Below are 20,471 nucleotides of genomic sequence, written 5' to 3'. Positions count from 1 at the left end.
GGGCCGCCTCCGCTCTCTCCTCTCTTGCCTTGTCCTGCCTCAAACCCGACTCCAGCCTCGAATGCATCCCGGATGAGCTCCAGGTGTGTCCCGGCATTCCTCCCTGGACACGCCCCAGTGTGGCGGAAATACCGGCTGTTCTCCCGGAAGCTCTCCGGGTGTCCCTTTTCTTCTTCCCCCCAGCACTTCCTGGTGTGGCGGAAGTGCTGAGGTCCAGGGTCCCCAAGGCATTGGGGCGCCCCCTGGTGGTGACCACGGGTCCCTACAGGGTTGGGCTTCCAAGCCCTCTACCCGTGGCCTCCAAAGCAACCTGGAAGGTGATCCAGGGTGGGCATTGACCCTCTTCCGGTCCCTCAAGGCGTCCCGGCCGGGTTGTTGCCCCTGGCATCCCTGACAGTAGAGAGATAGATAGATGAAAGGGACTGCATAACACATAGATAGATAGGTTGATAGATAGATGAAAGGCACTATATAACACATAGATAGATAGTGTAACAAGCGGAAGGCCTCACATTGGGCGCCATTGTGAGCCTAGACCAGACAGCACCAGTCAGAGACCTCATCTTTATAAAAAGACACAGGTTTCAGCCCCGAACACCACACAATGCACTCAGCAATTAATCACCACCACAGTTCTCTTTTCTTCCTCAGTCTTTGGCCGCCTGTCTCCTCCTGGGAGCTTTGTTCTACTCCTACTCCCGACTCTGGCTCCCAGATTGTAGGAAGGCGGCGCCTTTTATTTCTGCCCGGATGTGCTCCAGGTGGCTGATGACGACCTTCCGGCAGCACTTCTTGGTGTGGCGGAAGTGCTGCCCTTTGCACCGGAAGCACTCCGGGTGTCCCTGGCAGGTTCATCCGCCATCTTGCCTGGTGTGGCGGAAGTAGCAGTTCTCCAGGTCCCACGAGGCTTGAGGCGCCCCCTGGCAGTGGCCATGGGTTCAAACAGGCCAGAACCTCTTTGCTCCTCTCCCGTGGTCCTCTCCTAGTCCAGGACGGTTGCCCCCTCGTGACCTGGAAGCTATTAATGTCCCTTTCCAGTCCTTCCAGGCATCCCGGCCAGGTAAGAACCCCAGCAATCTGCCACAATTGACAGATAGATGAAAAGCACTATATAACACATAGATAGATAAATACTTTATTAATCCCCAAGGGGAAATTCCCATACTCCAGCAGCAGCATACTGATAAAAAACAATATTAAGTTAAAGAGTAATACAAATGCAGTGCAAGTTAAAAAATGCAAGGTGGAGAGTGCCAGGCAGGTATAACAGACAATAACTTTGTATAATGTTAACGTTTACCCCCCAGCTGGAATTGAAGAGTCGCATAGTGTGGGGTCTCCTCAGTCTGTCAGTGGAGCAGGACGGTGACAGCAGTTTGTCGCTGAAGCTGCTCCTCTGTCTGGAGATGATCCTGTTCAGTGGATGCAGTGGATTCTCCATGACTGACAGGAGTCTGCTAAGCGCCCGTCGCTCTGCCATGGATGTCAAACTGTCCAGCTCGGTGCTTACAACAGAGCCTGCCTTCCTCACCAGTTTGTCCAGGCGTGAGGCGTCCCTCTTCTTTATGCTGCCTCCCCAGCACACCATCGCGTAGAAGAGGGCGCTCGCCACAACCGTCTGGTAGAACATCTGCAGCATTTTATTGCAGATGTTGAAGTACGCCAACCTTCTAAGGAAGTATAGTCAGCTGTGTCCTCTCTTGCACAGAGTATCAGTATTGGCAGTCCAGTCCAGTTTATCATCCAGCTGCACTCCCAGGTATTTATAGGTCTGCACCCTCTGCACAGTCACCTCTGATGATCACGGGGTCCATGAGGGGCCTGGTCCTCCTAAAATCCACCACCAGCTCCTTGGTCTTGCTGGTGTTCAGGTGTAGGTGGTTTGAGTCGCACCATCTAACAAAGTAAGGCTTGGATGTGCGTGCAGATGGATTTGTTTGTGGGGTACAATAACTGGGGCCACTCGTCATTCCTTCCGTCTGAGCCTCTTTCCCACACGTGTCTCCGTCACACTTTTTGATGCTTGATAAATTTAACCCACAAGCTTAACCCTAATGAGTTAAAAAAAAACAAACGTCTCTGGAGAGTGCCATGAAACCCCTGCCTCCATTTCCGATATCGTTATCTTTGTGAAGTGGAGATTTTTGCATTGGCAGCAACCACAGTGAAATTACAGAGTAGACTGGACATAAGGAATACGCGACACCCAATCACCCCTCGATGTGGCCGTCTCGTTGCAGGAAAACAAGCTCAGGGCTCCCACTTGTTCTGCGTTGTGGCGAGTTGTATTTATTATGTGTGCGTGATGGCCGGTCCGTGGAAAATGTGTCTTGCACGAAACTGATCCATGGTCTGCTGTTCTAATTCCTTCCCTTGTGAATGTGTTTGTGGTGCGACAAAATTGTACGGTTTTATTCAAGAGTTCGTCTGTGGGTTTGACTTCTAAGTGGGCCGAAAACAATATATAATAATAATAATAATAATAATACATTTTATTTATATAGTGCCTTTCCCACATTCATGTGAAGTTGATCTGACCTGTACACCCGTCACCAAAAACCAAAATGAATCTGAAGTTGACATGTTCCAGACGTGTTATTAGAGGTAGTGATGGTAGTTGAACACTTGTGCTGCGTCTCTGTAACGTACTGGATGCACCGTCAATATCCCACATGGCGGTGGATGCAATATGGTTTGAATGACTGCACCCTTCTACTACCAAACCAAATTTGTGACCAGCACCGTTCCTCCGCCGTCCCAAAGTTTCTCTTGTCAAATTGTTTTTCTCAGTCTCGATGTCCTCTACGTCTGCAATGGTGTTTTTTTTTATGTTCTGCTACCCTGCTTTTCACCCCTCATGCTAAAAGATGGCCGTGCAACCCCATTTCCAAAGACATTGGGATGGGATGTAAAATACAATTAAAATAAAAGCAAACCGAAAGACTTGAGCTCTCGGCGTTATCCCATTGTGTTTAAAAAGTCAATATATAAATAGAGTGGAAAGGTTACTTGTGTAGAACCATTTGATTAATCTTTATTTTTTTCCTTAGGTGATATCCTTTCAGCATTAGCGAATGTTTCGAGGCGCAAACATCCATCAACCGTTCAGGCCAAGCAGCTAAAACAATGCCTTCCCACAATGTCCATTGTTCTTCATCTTCTAACTTCGCAGGTATGCTTTTTTTTTTTTTATTTGTATCTATTTTTAGTTTTGCAGCTGCATTCCATAATTTTGTTGTTCAAGTGTGAAAATAATATTTAGTTTATGTTTCTACAAAGTAAGTAAATAATACCTTAAACGTCTGTTATCTGGATGGCTGTGACATTGTGCTTCCATTTCCTGTGTGGTTCACGGGAGCTGGTGCCTATCCCTGGCAGCTTTGGGCACAAAGGAGTAGCCCACCCTAGACAGCTTTACACCTCATGAAGGGGTTCACTCGCTGACACACTCACACTGGGAAAGTTTGTGTCTCCAGTGGTCCCCCAGTTCAGTCCTGATTAGTCCCTGTAGCTGTTTGATTCTAACATAATCCAGACTCCATGCATCATTCTTACTTTGAGTTGATCTCATTGTTTAGTTAGCTGCCTTTATTGTTCTCCTGTTCTAAAAAAAATTTGATGTTTTTGTATTTTTGCCAAAATTTTAAATCTCGAAACCTGCAAGAGGCCTTAAGCTGATGTCTTGAAGTTTGTGATATAACATGAGTCAGCATTGACATACAGAATAAATAGGACTCGCTCAGTCACTCGCTCTCCTCCTCATCGTTGGACCCCATTAGTTATATGCCAGTCAGGGCTGACCATACTTTTTGTCCCCAATAACAAACTGTGGAGGACACTAAGGGGTTAACCTTCACTAGATGTACTAACCACCTTCATTGTTGGTAACATTTGGATTTGGTGGAGTATCCGCTCTGTTTCACAATTCTCAGAGACTTTTGAACTTAGCGCAGGTTGTGACACCTCTGATATTTCATTGGGGTGGAACAGCAACTTCATATTAATGTCCATACTTTTGGACCATGGATGTCCAACAAATTTGTGTTGATTGAAAAACAAACCAACAAAGAACGAACGGAGAATGAACAAACGAACGGAGAATGAACAAACGAACGGAGAATGAACATACGAATGGAGAACGATCGAATGAACGAACGAAGAACGATTTAATGAACGAACAAACGAAGAATGAACAAACAAACGAAGAATGAACGAACAAACGAAGAACGAACGAAGAACAAATGAACGAATTAGTTACTCAGTTAGTTAGTTACTTATTCAATTAGTTACCTTATTTGTCTCCAGGGGGAAATTTTGCTTTCTACAGAAGCTCTTTAAATAAATTAATATACATAAACTTTGGTGGGAAAACTCACCAAAGTGACTATAAAATAAAGAAAAATTCTGACTGGGCCAGTCCCAGTCGGAGTGAAGCACTATAAAGGCATGTTGCTTTTAATATACAGGAGCCCCCGTGGCCTTTTTTTGACACACATTTGCTGAATGATGTGTTGGCTGAAGGTCCTCAGTGTTGGCGTGTCACAGAGAGGATGTGCAGCGTTGTTCATATTGGCATTCAGTTTTGTTTTACTTCTCTCCTTTGCCACAATCTCCAGGGGGTCCAGAGTGTGTCCCATAACTGAGCCTACCCTTGTAATTCGGTGGGCCTCTCTCGAAGTGATGTCACCGGCCTTGCACACCACGGCATAGAAAATCGTACTGACCATCCCAGAGTTGTAGATGTGAAGGATGTCACTTCCCACCTTAAAAGAATGTCATCTGCTATGGAAAAAGAGCCTGCTCTGGCCTTTCATATATTGTTCCTCTGTGTTAGAAGACCAGTCCAACCTCTCATTGAACTGGACCCCCGAGTACATGTATCAGGTGACCACCTCTGCATCCACTCCTTGAATCGTGACTGGACACAGAGGCTGTTGGGTGTGGCGAAAGTCAATGAGTAGTTCCTTGGTTTTGCTGATGTTACGTTGTCGACAATTCTCTTTGCACCAAGAAACAAACTTCACCCACTGACTCCTCTCCTCCTTGTTAATACGTGGTGTAAGTGTAATGTTGTTATATGGTTGGGGGACATGGACGCTATCCAGTGACCTGAGACAAAGACTGGACTCCTTCAGTGCTGTGTCTCTTCGGAGAATCCTGAGTAACGCTGGTTTGACTTGAATGAGGCACATTACCTGCACTGTGAGGGAGCGTCAGTTACGCGATTACCCGAGGGCGAACCGGCTAACAGGACCCGTTTTGCTGGACCAGGCCATGTAACACCCAGCTGGGGCAGATGGTCATTTCTGGGGGTGTTGGGAGTGGACCGCATGTCTGCCTGTTGCCATCCAAGATATTGAGCTGTTTCGTTGTATGGTTGGTGCGGCGACGTGCTGTACTAGTGCATGCTCCCCAGCCTGACCTGACCTGACCTGACCTGATCTTACTAGTCAAAACAGACCTTATAGGAGGCCTCCCCTCTTCCTCCTCACCTCAGAATGAGACCCTGTAAAATGATGATAATAATAAAAAATGATTACTGTTTACAAGTTTGTTTCTGACTTCTTGATGGACGAAAAAAGTACAAAGTAGCTACACAGATAGATCGGAAACCAAAAAAAAAAAAGTTACCTGCTACTCCAAGAGGCCCAACTTCAGACAGTGGAATGAACTAAACATGCTGCCACTTTGTGGCACGGCCAATGTGTACCCCAAGATTGAAACCCTGTGAGCGCATTGATTTATGTGTATATATATATATATATATATATATACACTGCTCACAAAAATTAAAGGAACACTTTAAAGAAACACATTAGATACATCAGATCTCAATATGAAGTTGGATATCTATACAAATAACGACAGGGCAATGTCTTAGGAACAAAAGGATGCCAAGTCTTTTAATGGAAATAAACGTTTTCTGCCTACAGAGGGCTCAATTGTGTAGACACCCTAAAATCAGAGTGAAATGAAGATGTGGCAGGCTAGTCCATTTTTCAAAAACTTAATTTCTGCTACTCAAAATGCTTTTCAGTATCTTGTGTGGCCCCCACGAGCTTGTATGCATGCTTGACAACGTCGGGACACGCTCCTAATGAGACGACGGATGGTGTCTTGTGGCATTTCCTCCCAGATCTGTATGAGGGCATCCCTGAGCTGTTGTACAGTCTGAGGAGCAACCTGGGCGCCTAATGGACCGAAACATAATGTCCCACAGATGTTCTATTGGGTTTAAGTCAGGGGATCGTGAAGGCCATTCAATTGTTTCAATTCCTTCATCCTCCAGGTACTGCCTGCATACTCTTGCCACATGAGGCCGGGCATTGTCGTGCATTAGGAGGAAACCAGGACCTACTGCACCAGCGTAGGGTCTGACAATGGGTCCAAGGATTTCATCCTGATACCTAATGGCAGTCAAGATGCGTTGTCTAGCCTGTAGAGGTCTGTGAGTCGCTCCATGGATATGCCTCCAAGATCATCACTGACCCACCACCAAACCAGTCATGCTAAACGATGTTACAGGCAGCATAATATTCTCCACGGCTTCTCCTGACCCTTTCACGTCTTTCACATATACTCAGGGTGAACCTGCTCTCATCTGTGAAAAGCACAGGACGCCAGTGGTGGACCTGCCAATTCTGGTATTCTATGGCAAATGCCAATTGAGCTCCCGGTGCTGTGCAGTGAGCACAGGCGCAGTAGACATTTGGGCCCTCAGGCAACCCTCATGAAGTCTGTTTCTGATTGTTTGGTCAGAGACATTCACACCAGTGGCCTGCTGGAGGTCATTTTGTAGGGCTCTGGCAGTGCTCATCCTGTTCCTCCTTGCCCAACGGAGCAGATACTGGTCCTGCTGATGGGTTATGGACCTTCTATGGCCCTCTCCAGCTCTCCTAGAGTAACTGCTTGTCTCCTAAAATCTCCTTCATGCCCTTGAGACTGTGCAGGGAGACACAGCAAACCTTCTGGCAATGACACGTATTGATCCGCCATCCTGGAGAAGTTGGACTACCTGTGCAACCTCTGTAGGGTCCAGGTATCGCCTCATGCTACCAGTAGTGACACTGACTGTAGCCAAATGCAAAACTAGTGAAGAAACAGTCAGAAAAGATGAGGAGGGGAAAATGTCAGTGGCCTCCACCTGTTAAACCATTCCTGTTTTGGGGGTCATCTCATTGTTGCCCCTCTAGTGCATCTGTTGTTAATTTCATCAACACCACAGCAGCTGAACCTGATTAACAACCCCCTCTGCTACTTAACTGACCAGATTAATATCCCATAAGTTTCATTGACTTTATGCTATACTCTGATTAAAAAGTGTTCCTTTAATTCTTTTGAGCAGTATATATATAAAGCTGAACACATGCTAAGGAGATGCCGTCGGATCATCTGCTGTCTTTCTGCTGCTGGCGAGCTGCCTGTTCTGCTTGTCTCTTGTCGTTGTTTTAAGAGCTGGGAGCACATGATGCTTGTCTGCCAACAGCAATCCAACAACTGCTAGGTTAGATGTCCGTGGACTTGTTTTAAATGATGGCTCACTGCCTTGTCTCGCGTGACGTTGTAAAAACAATACTTGTCCTTTATTTCCGGCCCCGGGCACGGTTACATCTCTTTCTCGCAAGACGTATAACGTTGCTCGCGTTGTGACGGGGGGTCGATCATTTTAAAGCCTGTACAGCCACTGTCCTTTTTGCCACTTCGCGTCTCTGGCTGCTCGCGTTGTGAAGAGGGGGTTTAGGGTGGCTGAACGCACGCAAGGAGAAGAGGTCGGATCATCTGCTGCGAGCTGCGCGTTTTGCTTGTCGCTTGTCATTGTTTTAAGAGCTGGGAGCAAGTTAAAGTGTCTCTCGCGGGACTTCAGATTGTCTACTGAGAAGATCACGTCTCGTCTCCCTAGTCTGCCTCCCCAAGATTTTTTTTATAATAGAGAGATATATTTTACTTATTGCTAGTTTGTAGCCATTGGTTGTATTTTGTTTGTAGTTATTGTTTCTCTGTGTCTTTTGTTTTTTGAGGCATGGTGGCGCAGTGGTTAGCACTGCTGCTTCACTGCTCAAATCACATTTTTGAGCACAATAATTGATCCATCATAGTTGGCAGATGCTTTTTTTTTTTTAGCCCACTGGGACACTTAACAGACCATTGCGCCATTACGATCCACTCAAAACTACTTCAGTTCCTCCTTACCTGGTGACTTTAGTGCATTTCCCGTAAATCAACAAAGTTCCCGAACATTTGAGAGATTTTCCCAAACTGACGACCAAGTGAACTCTGTGGCGTGCGCTCATCACTACTGCGCACACCGAGATGGTTCGGTGCTGTTCGTGATTGTGGTAGTGATGTTAAAAGCTAATAATAGCAACGCGTAACAGGTTTCATTTTCATTAGACACTATTGCTTTTCCTTGTCATTTTTTTTTCAATTATCATATGTATTTTTTTCCTTTCTTTCCAGATTTTTAGACCACAGATAGTGGACGAAGATTTCCTTTCGAATTTAGGAGAACTTCTGGTGAGTAGTGTCAAAGATGAGACAAGAGCCACAAAAAAAAAAGAGTTGGGACAGCCACCCGTATGAGTCCAAAACAGAACTAACTGGTGAGGTTGAGATGGTGGGTTTTTAAAAGGGATGTAATTATGACTGGAACCTGGAAGTGACGTCATCGGGCTCGTGATACCGGCAGGGGTGTGTTCTGGAACCGGAAGTGACATCATGGGGCTCCTGATCGGAAGTGATGTTGCGGAGGCCAGGCAGAATTTTCATTAATGGGTCTGCAGTTGACAAAGAGAAAGGATCGGTGCACATCGCCACCCCCTGGTCTGGTGTGGAATGACCTTCCTTCGAGCCTTTTAGCTGCCTCCCATGTGCACGTGTGTGACAGCAGCTAACTCATTGAAGTCTGTCTTATAAATGTGCAAAGGCGGTGAGCAGACGCTTATAACAATGAGATCTTTAACCGTTTCAGTTGAGTTTTCTTGTCTGTATTATAATAACAATAATTCTTTACATGTATATAGCGCCTTTCTCACTACTTAAAGCGTTTTATATAGTGAGTAGGGAGTCACTTCAACCCACCACTAATGTGCAGCACCCACCTGGATGATGTGACGCCAGCCATTTTTGCTCCCGTACTCTTACCACACATTAGCTGTTAGGTGGTGAGCGAGAGAGCCAATTAGAGACCGGAGATGATTAGGGGGCCAGGACGACTAGGCCATGGAGGGCAATCTAGTCCGGACATAGAGATAACCAGACTCTTTGTGAAGGATGCCCAGGGATCTTGTATAACCACAGAGACTCAGGGCTTTGGTTTTATGCCTCATCTGAAGGATGGCACCATAGTTAGATTAGTGTCACTGCACTGGTGCATTGGGATCCACATTCAGACCACAGGGTAGGTGACCCCTGCTAGTCTTGCCATCACCTCTTCCAGCAGCAACCCAAACTTTTCCTAGATGGTCACCCATCCAAGTAGTGACTGGGCCTGAACGTGCTTAGCGTGAGGCAGATGACCTCTCCTGAAGTGCAGGTGGTATAAGTGCTGGTGAGAGTAGTTAGGGCTTCATGCTTACCAATGAGGTTGCTTGGCAGTTTCAAAATTGCCTCATCATGCCACTTCTAAGAGATGCTGGATTTCAGAATGACCGATTAGGACTCCTCTTCTCGTCAGTAGGATGATTTGAAAAGCTCCGTCTGGGGTTGTCTGCCCAATCCTGGCGCCAGAAGACCTTGACGGTGTTGCTTTTTCTTTTACAGAATCACATCAAGCTAATAGACTCCAATGAAACGAGTGCAGTGGGTAAGTCTGATTTTTCCACCTTATCTGTTCTGTTCTACATACGTAAGCGTCTCAGGTCTGTTTAAATCCACATCTAAACAAAAATAAAAACTCTTTATCTGCAGGACAAGCTGCTTCAGAAGAACTTACCAGGAGCACTTTGTCAGCAATTGAAGCGGTGGCACAGCACCCAGCTCTGGTGATGCAGTATCGCTCAGCTGTAAGTGTTCCTTCTGTGTCATATACAACATTCAGAACTTATGGTTTTAAAATGCATCACAGATTGCCTCTTCTTATCCCTTATTTATTTTAATTTTTTAACTGATGTGCCATCTCTTTTGAGAACATGCTGATGTTCAGTATAAGCTGGACACATGAAGAGAGTAGGAAGCGTGAAGCTTGACATTGTAAGAAGAGAAGGGATTGCAGTATCACATACTTGTATAATGAGGAGAAAGTAAATCCGGAAAAATACTAAAATGAACGATGACCATGCAGGTCGCAGTAACTCCGATTCTCTCTGAGTCAAGTCACTGAGGTGATGTGGTGAAGTTGCTTTTCAGGTTCCTCCGTGAACTTCTGTTGTTGATTTTTCCTTGTGTCCTGTGCAGTGGTGGGAGTTGCAGTTTGATGGCACTGAATATGACACCAGTAGCCATCCTGGAGGCAAAAGGAGAAGAAGGTGTTACCAACATTGCCCTCTCACACTTCTTATTTGTAGTCTAGTAGTTAGTTGCCCCTGTTATGTTTCAGTTAGGGGTGTAACACGCCAGTCGCAGGTAGCATTCAGATTTCTTTTTTATGCCTTAATTTTTCATCTTTGGATTATTTGGTGATGTTGTACATCCATCCATCCATCCATCATCCAACCCGCTATATCCTAACTACAGGGTCACGGGGGTCTGTTGTAATCCCAGCCAACACAGGGCACAAGGTAGGAAACAAACGCCAGCCCATCGCAGGCACACACACACACACAATCTTAAACCGCTGCATTCAGTGTTTTTAACGGCTCCTTATTAGCAATAAGATGTAAATGACAAACTAGCCAGCAGTTCTCCATCGAACTTGTGTCCATTTATATCTGTGTGTGTTCATCATGCATGATTTAATAAAAAACTTAATAGAAAAATGTGACAGACTGAAAGTGATACATTTTAGGCTTCAATTCATTTGGGTGACATCCTTGGAAAGGAAACAATCTACGATATAAGAACCTTACATTACAGACTAGCAAGCCATAAAATTAAATGAGGTGTGACACTGGCAAGTATTGGTTTCTAATTAAAACAGTTGGGTTGGAATGAAAGTCTGTAGCTACTTCAGACCTCCCCTGACCTAAGTGAAAGCGTACTCAGATTGTCATGTTTCACACAGACAGACACACAGACATAATTCCAAAAATGGTATTTTCGGACTCAGGGACGTCTAAAACGTTGAGATTCATCAAAATCTTGACATTGCAATTTTGGTCGATTACAATACTTTCCCTATACGAGAAAGTAAAAAACAGGTAAACAAAGCTCCACTTCCTCCAGTTTACACTTTCTACCTATGGCAAGCATTTCAGTACAATGTTTACTTGAACAAATGCCTTAATAACATTCAATTAAACAATACACTACAGTAATGACAGGATAAAACTTGACGACGCCTTCTTGTCCGTTTCCAAGTTTCTGGATTGTTCTCAAAAGATGTTTGCCTGCTTAGTTATTCAGAATCATTTTAGGGGGTTCGTTCGGATTCTTATGCGTGTTTGGTTTTTGTTTCTTTGGATTCTTATCCGTGTTTGATTTTTGTTTCTTTGGATTCTTATGTATGTTTGGTTTTTGTTTCTTTGGATTCTTATGCGTGTTTGGTTTTTGCTCGTTTCGGATTCTTATGCGTGTTCGGTTTTTGCTCGTTTTGGATTCTTATGTGTGTTTGTTTTTTGTTTCTTTAGGGTCCGTTTTTTTTTTTTTTGGTATTTAAAATTTCATTTTAGAAGCAAACATGAAAAAACGAAAATGAAAGGAATTTTCAGATTTAGATTTTTGATTAAAGAATAAAATGAGGGAAAATAAGGTATTTTGTAATTCTGTGGTAACAAATAGCAGTCATAAACTTAAAATTACACATACTTTTCTGAATTTATTTGTGATTCAAATAATGAATCTGTTATAGCTCAAAAACAACAAAACCAACGCATTTTCGTTGTCTGAAAACGGAGGTACTTCTTCTTCTGCGTGATTTTTGAAGACACGTGCGAACCTCCCAACGTATTCCTCACAAGACATTGATCAACAGCCTTGAAGTTACACTGCATGGCATCAGCAGAGGATGGACCGTTACGTTGTTTTTCAGAACAGTAAAAGAGTGACACTCCAGGACGAGGACACTGAGTCGCATCTTTCAGGTAAAAATACAAGCTTTGCAAACTTTGCTTCATTGATGTAGCAGCTCTTATATGAACATTATTGTTGTTACTTACTGTGAAACAGCCAACATTTGGTGATTTCATTTACTAACAGTAAGTCTGGCAATTTTTAGAGTGCTAGCATTTTGAATGGTTGCTCATTGACTTTTACCGGCTAGTAAACTTTTCGAGTATTAACAGTGCGCAAAAGTGTAACACGTTAGTAGAGCGACGTGATTTACAGAAAGTTTTCTTAACATGTGTTACATTTGTCAATGAGGAACCATTCACACATTTACACACATTCAAAATGCTAGCACTATAAAAATTGCCAGACTTAGTGTTAGTAAATGAAATCACCAAATGTTGGCTGTTTCACAGTAAGTAATAACAATAATGTTCATAAAAGAGCTGCTACATCAATGAAGCAAAGTTTGTATTTTTACCGGAAAGATGCGACTCCGTTTTCTGCAGTCATGTCCTCGTCCCAGAGTGTCACTCTTTTACTGTTCTGAAAAACAACGCGATGGTCCATCCTCTGCTGATGCCATGCAGTGTAACTTCAAGGCCGTCGGTCGATGTCTTGTGAGGAGGACGTTGGGAGGTTCGCACGTGTCGTCAAAAATCATACAGAAGAAGAAGTACTTACGGTTTCAGACAACGAAAATGCATCTGTTTTGTTGTTTTTGAGCTATTACACTTTCATTATTTGAATCACAAATAAATCCAGAAAAGTGTGTGTAATTTTAACTTTATGACTGCTATTTGTTATCACAGAATTACAAAATACCTTATTTTCTCTCATTTTATTCTTTAATCAAAAATCAAAATCTGAAAATTCCTTTCATTTTCGTTTTTTCGTTTTTGCTTCTAAAATGAAATTTCAAATACCAAAAAGTACATGGACCCTTTGGATTCTTATGTGTGTTTGATTTTTGTTCATTCGGATTCTTATGTGGTTTTGATTTTTGTTCATTCGGATTCTTATGCGTGTTTGGTTTTTGTTCATTCGGATTCTTATGCGTGTTTGGTTTTTGTTCGTTTCGGATTCTTATGCGCGTTTGTTTTTTTTGCACACAAGGCTTTCGATTTCTGACTTTAGCTCTTGAGCTGTTTGCTCCATTTACTGGTTAAGTTGTTTTCTGGTCTGGCTTGTCTTCACTGGCACAATGATGTTTGCTTGTTGTGCTGAGGGAATGCAACTAATACTTTACTGCTGCCATGTAAGGCAAAAGGCCTACTGGTTTATTATGTAGAATGGGAAATCTCTGTGCATATTGGCATATGGAACATTCTACATTTAGCTCAAGTAATCCCACTGTGTAGATTTGATTTAAACGTTTCTATGGATGAATCATGACCACCAGTGTTTGTTTTCGTCTAATGTTATGTTTTAATGTCAGATGACTGGACATCCGAGAAACTCCTTTGGCATTTCTGTCAATATCTCACTTAACAAAATCCAGTTATTTTTTATTTTGACGGTGCAGCCCGGGACCTTCAGCTGGATACGAAGTGTTCCTCTGCCAAGTTTGTTTTGGGCTCAGATCAACAGTGTGGTCATGCACAAGGCAAGCAAGCCATCCCACATTGTGCTTTATGCTAAATTTGGAGAATTTGTTTAGACTAACGACTAGGGGATAGAATATCCAAACCAGTGGCATTCAAAGGATTTTACTGGAAGCCACGCATTTTCTTCTGTTTCACCGACATCCCTGCCTTGACCTAAAATTGGAATCTGATTTAGAAAGGCCGTGTCAAGACTTTAACGCTCCCACACACAACCCTGGAAATGGCTTTGTGTTTTTTTTCTTTTTTCTGACTGCTGAAAAAGATAAAGTTATAAAAGTGTTAAGCAAGAACCCGAGTGAGAATGTGTAGGAGTTTCACTGTTTACTGTCAAATATTCGTGCTTATCAGTGCTATGTTGACGATGATACTCAGCTGTGCCTGTAGTTTTTCAGCCAGAGTGCCCACCACAACGTCAGCTGTTAGGTGTTGAAGGCAGATAGTTAGCCAATTAGAGACAGGGGATGGTTATAGGGGGACACAATGACTATGCTGAGGTGGTCAATTTAGACAGGACATCACTTAACGAATGACATTAAGGTGTCTTTTATGACCACAGAGAGAGTCGGCACCTCAGTTTTACATCTGATCCATTTTTACAGCACTGTGCCCGTTGTTTCCTCCAGCTAAAGTCTCTGCAGTTCTCACCACTGATGGTGCAGCCTGGATGAAGGAGTACCATCTGCGGCTCAGCATGGCAAAGGTGGACCTTCTTGTTGTCCCTGCTTGTCCCTCTGTTCAACATGCCATCTCCTTTCAGCTCATTATCTGTCATACCTGCCGGGTCCATGCACATCCTTGGGGTGTTGATCGATGACCAGCTGTCCTTCACTGGTCAGGTTGCCACGGTCTGTCCGTCTGGCAGGTTTACTTTATGCAACGCGTGATGGAGTAATGGAGCACAACTCCTGGCCGGGCTTTGCTCCCTCTGCTGGCAGGTGCCACCAAGCTGACTGCAGATGATTCGAAATGCAGTGTCACATCTGGTGTTCAACCAGCCAAGACTGTCTTCAGATCACTACCTTGGCTCCATGTAGTGGCACACGCTGTATTAAGTTTAAATCCTTGATGCTTGCCTACAGAGTGGTCAGTTGGGTCAGCACCTCTGTATATGGAGACACTTGAAGGCGCTCTCCTCCATTTCGACTTTTCAGGTCTGCTGTGGAATGGCGGCTGGTGATGCCGCCACTGTGTGACTTCAGATCTCCATCCGGACTCTCTTTGTGTGTAGCTGCTGGCTGGTGAAGTGAGCTGCCCATCTCCATTTAAACTTCTGGGTCCCTCAATGCTTTTGAAGACCCTCTGGTTTGGTGAATTTCTCTCGAATTGACACTAGCTGTTAGATTTTGGGATCTATGGGATTGTAACTCATTGGCATTTTCACTTGTGGCGACCAATTTTGTCCCCTTGTCCTGTCACTTTTGTTCCCAGACAGTCCCCAGACTGATGCTTGCTCGGTTATAGTTGACCTCTTTTGACAAAATTGTCTGCTAAGCGAATAAATGTAAAATGTCAACATACTGTTCAGATGTTAATAGCATATCAAGCAGAATCTTAATGTATGGTGTGACCACAAGGGGGTGCCACTGAGCCCCAAACCTTAGACACAATATTACCCAACACAGTCCCAGGTTCAAATAAAGGATTTTATTAGACAATATAAATTACAAAGTGTGCCAAAACAACCAAACAAGTGAATCTTCTCACTCTTGTCTGTCTCCTGTTGAGCGTCGCCCGCCATCTCCCGACTCTGACTCTCCAAAGTGAGGTGGTGGGCCCGGAAATGCGTCTGGTGCCATATTGTATCCTATTTAGAAGGACTTTGGGGTCATGTAAAAACCAGGGAGGTCCTCCCCTGGCAGTGCCCTCTTATGGCACCCGGGCACTTCCAGACTCCCAACTTTCCTGTCCAAAGTGGAACTCGTCGAGAGAACCTCTACCACCTGTCATATGGGGGGACAAAACTGCTTCAGCCCTTATATTCCTCCAGTTGGAATGCCCATCTGCCCCCAAAGGCACTTACAATGGGCATGACAATTACGGGCATTCATCATTATGTGAACTGGCAGCTAAGATTAAAGAGAATGCAGCACACGCTGACACACTTTTGTACACTCGTCGTTCTTCTTACTCATAGCACACAGTGGCATAAAAAAAGTGAAACTTGTGTCTAATAATAATAAACATAGTAATAATAATAATTAATAATATATTTATTTAGGTATTGTCTTTCCCATGCTCAAAGCTCTACCATACTCTCAGTTCCTCTCACCCGCTGCTGGACAAGAAGAAGCGAAATAACCTCCTCTGTGTACTTCCCGTGTGTCTCACTCGCTGTGGTGTGGCAAAGAGTGACATATGCCCACCACCCATATCGTTAGGACTCCGTTAGGGCCACGAAATACAATTTTTCGATGTAACATAAATTCATATTTTGAAAAATGAGCCAACTACCAACCCGATGGTCATTCTGGCTTAGCTCCAGAGAACCTGTGTGAAAATTTTCCAAAAGGACAACCACCACTGTGGCATTCCACTAATCTGGGCTTCAGAGCACAGTGGTCAGATGACCCACACGGACTATGAACGTAAAATGAATTAATATTTGATTTATTTTAACAGTTTTATTGATGTCTTCCAAGGCCGTTCTTTGGCTTGGTTTTTTTGTGGATGCCACCCTTTTGTGTGGCTGTTTTCGTGGGCGCTGTCATGAACCTGAGTCTTCAACAAAAGAGCCTAATGGGTGTGAGGCTTCCAGAACATCATCAGGCAAGAAGCAGGCCAGGGTTCTTGACTAACCTGCCAGAGGAGGCTCACCTTAACTCAGGCAAGACCCCAAATACTGCCTGCTAAGTATCAGCTGGAGCAGACCCCCAAACAATAGGGAGCTGGCGACACAACAGAGTCTGTGAGTTGGTATCTTTGTAGATTTTTTTTTATGTTTCTGCTGCTGTTTCATCTAAATTTCATGCAGGATTTAATAAAGTTCATCTAATCTAATCTAAGACGGTCCTGGACGGTGTGCCATGTGTTGTGACCAGCATTGGTTCAATCTAACCTAGCAGGCCTCTCCAGCCCTGAATTAGATGACCAGGTGAAGATAATGGAGACCTGTTTGATCGATATCTGCAGCAGATCTCCAGAGGAACACCTGGCACCGGTGAATTTGGACAATTCATAATAAAACACACACACACACACAGTGGAACAGCCCGAGGACATTTGAAGTGGCCCCGTGTGCCCCCCTCCTGCACATGGCCATTCGGTCATTTAAGGCGACTCTCATCATTAAGCAGACCTCCCAGCTGCCGCCTGACAATTAGCTGTCAGAAATCCTCAAGCCCGATACGTAGCCATGGTTATGCCAACTGCCACTGCTACACAGCTGGCTTTTTGTTTCCATCAGGATGCACTTAAAGATCTGTTTTCCCGTCCACTGTGTCTTTTTGATGTCTTTTTTTTTTTTTTCTTTCTTAATAAACTCTGGCCTATGACTTAATTATTAGTACTCAGGCCAAGTGAGGCTTGATGATTTAATGCCAGTAATCTGACATGGCAACGCCAGAGCTAAAGGGTACAAAAACAGAGGGGGTAGAAGAACACGGACTAAGAGCAGCCAGTACTTCAATGGAGGTACCTGTTGTATTGCGGATGCTGGTAGCGGGCTGCATACATCCATCCATTATCCAACCCGCTATATATCCTAACTACAGGGTCGCGGGGGTCTGCTGGAGCCAATCCCAGCCAACACAGGGCACAAGGCAAGAAACAAACCCCGGGCAGAGCGCCAGCCCACCGCAGGGCGCACACACACACCCACACACCAAGGACACACTAGGGACAATTTAGGATCACCAATGCGCCTAACCTGCATGTCTTTGGACTGTGGGAGGAAACCCACACAGACACGGGGAGAACATGCAAACTCCACACAGGGAGGACCTGGAAAGCAAACCTGGGTCTCCTTACTGCAAGGCAGCAGCACTAACAACTGCGCCACCGTGCCACCGGGCTGCATACAATCATATGAAAAAGGTTGGGAAGCCCTGTTAATACTTTGGATTCTTGTTTCTCATTGGCTGAGCTTTCAAAGTAGCAACTTCCTTTTAATATCTGACATGCCTTATGGACACAGTAGTATTTCAGCAGTGACATTAAGTTTATTGGATTAACACAAAATATGAAATATACATCATAACAAAATTAGACAGGTGCATAAATGTGGGCACCGCAACAGAGATATGACATCAATACTTAGTTGAGCCTCCTTTTGCTCCTTTGAGTCTCCAGACGCTGTCCTCCTATAGCCTGTGATGAGTGTCTGGATTGTGGATGGAGGTATTTCTGACCATTCTTCATACCAAATCTCTCCAGTTCAGTTCAATTTGATGGATCACCTGCTTCAAATCATCCCATAGATTGTCAATGATTTTCAAGTCAGGGGACTGTGATGGCCATTCCAGAACATTGGACTTCTCCCTCTGCATGAATGTCTTTGTAGATTTCCAACTGTGTTTTGGGTCATTGTCTTGTTTGAATATCCAACCCCTGCTTAAGTAACTTCAACTTTGTGACTGATGCTTGGACATAATCCTCAAGAATCTGCTGATATTGGGTTGAATTCATCCGACCCTCGACTTTAACGACGGCCCCAGTCCCTGAACTGCCACACAGCCCCACAGCATGATGGGACCTCCACCAAATTTGACAGGAGGTAGCAGGTGTTTTTCTTGGAATGTGGTGTTCTTCCGCTTTTTGTTCTGACCAAATAACTCCATTTTCATCTCATCAGTCCAAAGCACTTTGTTACAAAATGACTCTGGCTTGTCTAAATGAGCATTGGCATACATCAAGCGACTCTGTTTGTGCCGTGAGTGCAGAAAGGGCTTCTGTCTCATCACCCTGCCATAAAAGATGTTCTTTGTGCAAATTGTCCTGAATTGTAGAATGATGTACAGATACACCATCTGCAGCGAGATGTTCTTGCAGGTCTTTGGAGGTGATCTTTGTGTTGCCTGTCACCATTCTCACAATCCTGCCTCTGCATATGCTGCTCCTGTATTTTTCTTGGCCTGCCAGACCTGCTGGGTTGGTTTAACAGCAACTGTGCCTGTGGCCTTCCATTTCCTGATTCCATTCCTTACAGTTGACACTGACAGTTTAAACCTCTGAGATGGCTTTTTGTAGCCTTCCCCTAAACCAGGAGACTCAACAATCTTTGTTTTCAGATCTTTTGAAAGTTGCTTTGAGGATCCCATGCTGTCTGTCACTCTTCAGAGGAGAGTCAAAGGGAAGGAAGCACAACTTGCAATGGACCACCTTAAATACCTTTGACCACTCATGATGGACACTCCTGTCTGTGAAGTTCAAGGCTTAACAAGCTCATCAACCAAGTAATCAGCATTGAGCAGTGACAGGCATTCAAATCAGCACAATGACAAGGGGACCCACATTTGTGCACAGCCAGTTTTTCACATTTGATTACATTTCATATAACTAAATCCTGCTTCACTGAAAATCTTTGTTCTTTATAATGCATGTTTTCTTCAGCGCGTTTTGGAGCTCTTCCTGGTTTTCTACGTAGTGCGTTGACAGTCAGTTCACGTGATTACGTGGGAGGCGTGATGATGTCACACGAAACTCCGCTCCCCACGGAACTGGCTGAACTCCATTACAGTAAATGGAGAAAAATACCTTCCAGTTATGACCATTACGCGTAGAATTTCGAAATGAAACCTGCCCAACTTTTGTAAGGAAGCTGTAAGGAATGAGCCTGCCAAATTTCAGCCTTCCACCCACACGGGAAGTTGGAGAATTAGTGATGAGTCAGTGAGTCAGTCAGTCAGTCAGTCAGTCAGTGAGGGCTTTGCCTTTTATTAGTATAGATTTATGCTTATTTGCGTTTGGGGCCAAATGGATCCCACAGTACCTTCCATGTCATCTAGATAGTCTTAACTTATTTGGAGGTCCTGTGACGTGCACAGCGTAACACAATGGCGAAACGACAGGGATTGTTTCGTGAAGATGTTACGGCGTCTTTTGGTGGCTTGAGTGACGTCGACAGTGAACATGAGGACGATATTGAAGATGGTTTGAACTGGGATGAAAGCGACCCCGAGAGCACAGCAAATGGTTGAGCAACCAATGCCAGCAGTTAAAGTTAGGCCTACAGTGATGTAAAATAATCAGAAACTGGCACATGAAGTGCTGTGCGATATTATTTGGATTTTGTAATATGCTTTCTCTATCTGCTTCTTTATAGGCTATTTGAAAGTTCCTAAGACAAATACGCCACGTTTTGTCAATATTTTGAGTACAACCGCTTGTTGTATAATATTGTGTAAAAGATGGAGCAGGAGACAGCAAAGAGGTTTGGGGTTCTCCGGCCCCGTATATTGTTGGGATTCCACAATGAACAAAAGAGGTCAAAATCATAAACAAATAACTGTTCATAAGCGCGACGCCGAACCGTGGCGTCCGCGGCCATTTTATAGGGGAGGAGCCGGAAGTGCAAGGATGCTGGGAAGGACCGTGAGGGAGGACGGGAAGGATGACGTCATGGCAAGGGCGGAAGTGCCGTACTGCGGTCAGCCGTCAGCTATGGCGGAGGGAGGTCTTTTTTCCTATGAGGAAGCAGAGGGAGAAAGTTAGTACCCGCCATTCCCTGCCGGCGAATACGTTCCTAGGTGTGCTCGAATCCGTCCGTGGCCTCCTACTCGCGCGTGC

General features: G+C 44.5%; 1 protein-coding gene across 1 annotated transcript in view; it reads left to right on the top strand.

Annotated features, from left to right (window-relative positions):
- ulk4 (unc-51 like kinase 4) overlaps window positions 1-20,471 on the top strand; it is a 459,640-nt gene that overhangs the window by 248,343 nt on the left and 190,826 nt on the right. Inside the window, exons 24-27 of the mRNA XM_039736934.1 lie at window positions 3,051-3,172; window positions 8,458-8,514; window positions 9,760-9,802; window positions 9,907-10,001. Of these exons, the coding sequence (XP_039592868.1) occupies window positions 3,051-3,172; window positions 8,458-8,514; window positions 9,760-9,802; window positions 9,907-10,001 (317 nt within the window). The remainder of the gene's footprint in view (window positions 1-3,050; window positions 3,173-8,457; window positions 8,515-9,759; window positions 9,803-9,906; window positions 10,002-20,471) is intronic.

This window comes from Polypterus senegalus, chromosome 15 (assembly GCF_016835505.1).
Source record: "Polypterus senegalus isolate Bchr_013 chromosome 15, ASM1683550v1, whole genome shotgun sequence".
In the NCBI taxonomy this organism is placed as follows: Eukaryota; Metazoa; Chordata; class Cladistia; order Polypteriformes; family Polypteridae; genus Polypterus; species Polypterus senegalus.
Note: the sequence above shows the minus strand (reverse complement) of the source record. Positions and strands in the feature narration are given on the sequence as shown.